At 55.5% G+C, this 5,409-nt stretch overlaps 1 protein-coding gene across 1 annotated transcript in view; it reads right to left on the bottom strand.

Moving 5' to 3' along the window:
• The window catches only part of ITGB1BP2 (integrin subunit beta 1 binding protein 2), a 6,076-nt gene extending 730 nt beyond the window's left edge, over positions 1–5,346 (bottom strand). The window contains exons 1-10 of the mRNA XM_008636243.2: positions 5,140–5,346; positions 4,882–4,931; positions 4,727–4,783; positions 4,289–4,437; positions 4,039–4,151; positions 3,742–3,800; positions 2,800–2,870; positions 2,461–2,563; positions 1,017–1,136; positions 532–594 (exon numbers count right to left, since the gene is read on the bottom strand). Of these exons, the coding sequence (XP_008634465.1) occupies positions 532–594; positions 1,017–1,136; positions 2,461–2,563; positions 2,800–2,870; positions 3,742–3,800; positions 4,039–4,151; positions 4,289–4,437; positions 4,727–4,783; positions 4,882–4,931; positions 5,140–5,203 (849 nt within the window). The 5' untranslated portion in view covers positions 5,204–5,346. The remainder of the gene's footprint in view (positions 1–531; positions 595–1,016; positions 1,137–2,460; positions 2,564–2,799; positions 2,871–3,741; positions 3,801–4,038; positions 4,152–4,288; positions 4,438–4,726; positions 4,784–4,881; positions 4,932–5,139) is intronic.
• Positions 5,347–5,409: the final 63 nt, after the last annotated feature.

Raw genomic sequence — 5,409 nt, 5'->3', positions numbered from 1 at the left:
CACAGGCGCAGCTGCGGCTCAGCCTCTCCCCAGCAGCGAGCTGTGCTGAGACACAGCCATACCCACACCTGTCAGCTCTCTGCTGCCTGCAGGCACAGGCAACACACACCACAAATACAGACAAGAAATGCACATGCAAATTCCTGAGCCTCACTGCTGCTCCCCAGCCAGCAGGCAGCTGAAAAATCAGAGTCTCACTGCTCAGGCCGCAGCCTGCCCGCAACTCACAGCAAGACTGTGGGGGAGACAGGGACCTGCTGGGCCAAAGAACATTTGGGGCAGCCTGGGACCAAATTCAGAACACCTACAGAGCTGGCAGTGACCTCCAGCTCTGACCTTAGCCCTGGATCAATCAGTGCAGCCACCTCACCCTCCTCACAAGCCCTAAGGCATTTCCCAGCAGAGATGGCTATAAATGCCTGCATCTGTACAACCCGGCCCAGGATGAAGAGCACAGGCTGCCTCACAGCACTGCAGCCCAGCCCCACGCAGACTGCTGGAACAGGGAAATCAAAGCAAACAGGATCTTACCCCCCAGAGCTCCAGTTCTGCCCGGAAAATCTTATTCCCTTCAAAGATGACATGAGCCTCAAGCTGAAAGATCAACAGAAAATTATCTGAGACGGTAGTGCAGCTCTGCCAGAGCTCTTCCCCCAGACAGTGCAGCTGCCTTTCAGCACCATATTGCATCCCACATCCTGGCTCCAGTATAATGGTGATCCCCTCAGCACCTGGCAATGTTTCATCCCTTTCAGGGCATGACAGGTTCACCTCTGTCATGGGTCAAGGGATTCAAGGCCAGCAAATCCACCCATTGAGGCCAAAAGGCAGAGTTGCCAGGCAGATGCAGCAGTGAAGCCATCAGGCTCTCAGCTCGGGGATGGCAGGTTGGCAGTGCCAGCCCTGCCTGTAACAACAGACCAAAGAGGCCATCAAAGAGCCCCAGGCACCCAGCTGGCTCCTGGCTCTTCAAATTCAGGTGGTGCCTTGAGGGTGTCCATCCCCACCCCACTCACCACGGTGCGATTGGCCTTCACGCTGCTGAGGGCAGGCAGGGGGTTCTTGGCATAGACTGTCACCACCACCTGGCTGCTGGTTTGGTGCCAGTCCTGCCGGCACAGCACCGCCTTCTTGTCCTGCCGAGGAGAGGAGCCCATCACGGCACAGCTGGGGCTCAGGCACCACCAAACAGAGGGGACGTCTGAGCCAGAGGATGCTCCCTTGCACATCTCCTTTGTGCTGGCTGGCACCAGCTAAGCAAGAGCAAACCCTGCCTTTTGTGCAGGTTTTTGAGGGGAGATGGTTCAGGCAAAGGTGGGCAGCCCCTGCCATGCTGTCCCATGCAACATGGGACATCTGTGCTTGAGGTTCCTCCAGGACACGTTAAGGTCAGAGACATCCCCTTCTAGTTCCAGAGTCACTCTGCTATGCCCAAGCTCCTGAGTGCTGTGCACAGTCAGGGAACTCAGCCTGGAGGGCAATGCAGAGGCTGTTGCTGGACATGGATGATGCCCCCATGCTACATTTGGGAGTCAGATGAGCCCCAGCTGGCCATGTTTCACCTTTGTCCACCTTGTCAGCACCACAGGCACTGACCGGCCTGTGTCCCCACCAGGCTCATTTCTGACCATCACCAGGAGACAAACCCCCTGCAGCCCTTCCACACTGCCAGCCAAAGAAATGCTCCAGGAGGAGTCCTGGCCCCAGACTTAGGTGACAATTAGCACAAAACATCTGCATCACAGCATCACAGTTCCTTCACTGCAGCCTCCTTTACATTCAGGATATGTTTTCTGCTCCAGGACAAAGAATGGATTGGGCTCAGAAAGTGTTGCTGGGAGCAGTGCTGACTCAGAGGAACACAGTACACTTTCAGGGTTATCCTGGGCTCTTTTGGTGCAACTTTCCCAGCTCAAGCCTGTTTCCAGTCAAGAACTTTCCTGGGGAAAATTACACACACAGAGTACTGAGAATTGGGACCTTCTCACTGCTGCCCTACCACAACACCCTGTTGGTATAAGGATGAGATCCTTCCTGAGAAGCAGCTGCATAGGGAAAGCTTCATTAAAGCCAAATTCAGTTATCTGCAATCATCTGTCAAAGCCTTTGAGGTTTTTTTGCAGGACTTTTCATGTGCTCAGCCACCTGTCTCTATGTGGCAGCCTGAAATGCTGGCTATGTTGTGTCCAGGGCCAGGTCCTGCCTTGTTCAGCTTCCCATTGTACATCTGCCCATTGGGTGTGAGAGCTGACACATCTTGTGAATGCAGAGCAACATCTTAAAGGGCAGATGGGTGAAGATTAGGCATTCAAACCCTGTGCAGTCATCTGTCAGTAATTATGAATATTAATACAATTAAATGCAGAAACCTGTGTGAATGCAGAGCAAGGGAAGGAACACTCTCAAATGCCAACAATGCCAATTGCTCACATGAATTGCCTCTGCTGAGAGCCCCCTTACCTTCTTTTCTGTCCAGCAGTGACACCCACGGCTGCAGCCTGGCTGCTCCATGAAGGCACTGAAGTCCGTGGTTTTGATTCCACAGCAGCTCCAGTACTTCATCCTGAGGAGAGCAGGGTGACCTGAGTGGGGAGCGCACACAGGAGCAGGAGAGGGGACCACAGCAGGGTGGGGGGGAGAGGGGCTCGTAACCAAGAGCTCCCCCTGCCCACCTGTCCCCTTGGGGGGTGTCACCCACAACTGCAGTGGCCATGCTGCTGGGGCCATACAGCCTTGCCATGTCGCATTTTCAGCCCTTGGCAGGGTCAGCTTGCTCTCTGGAAAAGAGTGGTTTCTTACCCCTCATGGAAGACAGGAACACCAGGATGAAACGTACAAACCTCTGTGTTACTCTCCGGGCCCTGGTAGATCTGTGGAGAAGGAAGCAGAGGAAAGTTCTGTGTCTCTGGCACAGATGTCCACTCATCAATGCCCATCCATGTAGAGGGCACAGCACAATGCCCAACATCACCCTTTTTCTGGGTCCAGCATCTGTGAAGACTCACTCTGGGACCCATGCCCAGCCAGCAGCCCAGCACTCGTCCCTGCTCCTTGCTGGCAGGGCAGCCACCCCAACCTTGCTGTGACCACAGTGTCACCCTGTGACCCCATCAGCAGCCCTTCTGTACCCTTCTCTCAAACACAGCCTGCTCCCAGCCCAGGGCTTGGTAACACAGGGACAGTGGGCAAATTTAGACACCACAGAAACTCACTCTGAAGTGCAGGAGGTCTTTTGTCATTCCTGTCCTTTCCCCTCCTTCCCAGAGCATGTCAGTCTTATGTCCTCATCTACCTCCTGCCTTTTGCTCCCTGCCTGCTCCGTCGCTCCTGCTTTCCTAGCAGCTCAATCCCTCAATCCCTCCCACTCATCCTCGAGGCAGGCAGCGCTCCACAAGGCAGCCTCGGGCAAGAGGCAAAGTGGGCTGTGCTGCATCAGTTCAATGCAGGTGGGAATTTTTCCACATGCATTTTGCCTGTATGTCCAATCCTGAATATGTGCTCTTTTTCACTGCAAGCAATCAGCAGCAGTGAAACACAGATGTACCACCAGTCCAGAAGCCTCTTGCAGGAAAGTGGCTGGGAGGTGACAGAGGTGGCTGCTCCCAGGGTGGGATGAAAATGCGGAGCAGGTGGGCACTGCCACCTTCCACCTGCCTGATACCTTGCCCTGCTCCTGGGCCTGTGATGATCCTGGCTACAAGGCACAGGCTGGGCAAAGAGGGAACCCTGACAGGTACTCACCACCTTGCAGGCTGCATTCTTGCACATGGTGCCAGCTCTCACCTGGGCAGCCTCCTCGCCTGCGAGAGCAACACAACTTCACCCAGGAAAAACACTGCCATGCCTGCCCCCAAATCCTGCCCCAGCCCTCTGCCAGCTCCCCAGCTGACCACAAACCATCCCAATGTGCCTCCAAGATGCAGTTTTGCAGGTGGCTGAACACGCAGCACACACTGACTGCACTGAGCCTATTATGCAAAACCCCGTGCTGAACTTGCTGTGTGCAACCCCAGTGCCATCCATCAACTTGTCCCCTACCTGTACAACTGCTCTGCAGTGTCTCATTCTTGGAGGACAGGTTCAGTTTCTCCAGTGCCTGCTCCAGAGACCTGGATACTTTAATTGGCAGCAGTTGTCTTGGCTCATCAGAGCTGGGAAACAGCAGCAGCAAAGGCCAAGTGGGTTTTTCTGTGATTTAAGTGTCATTGCCTCTCCTGAGAGAGCAGCAGGGCAGGACAAATGTAGAAGTGACAGGACAGGGCAACACTGTTAGCTGAGCTTATCTCACCTTGGTCTTTCCCGCAGCATCTTCTCAGCTGATTTTGGTCCTTGGATGATAAGCTCCTCCACTGGTTTGGCCTTTGGCTCATCTGAGGTCTTCCCTTGGTTGAAAGGCTCAGGGGGCTTCTCCTTGCTGTGAAACCCCTTTGTGCATCCCTGAACAGCAGAGACAAGCCTGATGACTGCTTTGTCCTCCTCAGCCTGGTGGCTGCTCCCAAACCCTGTGAGTTTCCATGATGTGGTGGCTCAGTGTCCTGCAGAGATGGGTTCTGACCTTGCACTTTGGGAGTAGTGCTCTTATTTGGAGGCTCCTTGGAAGCAAATCCCTGGCAGCAGGGCAGAAGGGACATCCCTGACACAGGACAGGAATGGGACAGGACTGGGCAGGGGCCAGAAGGAGAGGATGGAGGAACAGTGGGTGCATTTGGGCTGGCAGGTCACTCACCTTTATGGAGAGGAACTCAGAGAAGTCCGTTGTGCGTTTCTTGCAACAAGACCAGCCCTAAACACCAGGACATGACAGGCTGGTCAGGTGTGGGCAATCCTGCGGGGCACAAGGTCACTCCCTGCAGCTGCAGCCCCGGCTCCTGCCCCACTCACCTTCAGGGCATCGTGGAAGATGGGGACACCGGGGTGATACAGGCAGGAGTCTGAAAAGGGAAAACCAGGCAAAAGCTTTCAGGAGAAGTAATCCTGCCCACGAGCCACCTGCGACCGCCAGCAGCTCCGGAGCCAGCTCCTGCCATATGGGCTGCCTGCGCTGGGCTTGGCAGTGCGGGCGCGGCGCGGCAGCCGAGGCCACACTCCGGGAAAGCAGCACACATTCCCCTTCCCTCTGGCGCACACGAGCCCACTCACCCTCGGCGTTGTGCTCGGGATCAAACCTCTGCCCGCAGCCCTTGTTGTAGCACAGCAATGCCATAGCTCAGGCGTACACGCAGTGCCCTTCACTCCTTCCACAGAAATCCCATCAGTTTATCCCTGCCCGGGATCTCTGCTCCGCTTCCCCACTTGCAGCCCAGGCGCCGGGAGGTGGCTTTGCCTATCTTTGGAGGCAGCTATGGGAGGTGGCTGGTAACCGGAGACCGGGCTAAAGATGGACAGGGCAGCTGGTGGGGCTTGGCGTCT

Source organism: Corvus brachyrhynchos, unplaced genomic scaffold (assembly GCF_000691975.1).
Source record: "Corvus brachyrhynchos isolate BGI_N302 unplaced genomic scaffold, ASM69197v1 scaffold346, whole genome shotgun sequence".
Classification (NCBI taxonomy): domain Eukaryota; kingdom Metazoa; phylum Chordata; class Aves; order Passeriformes; family Corvidae; genus Corvus; species Corvus brachyrhynchos.
Note: the sequence above shows the minus strand (reverse complement) of the source record. Positions and strands in the feature narration are given on the sequence as shown.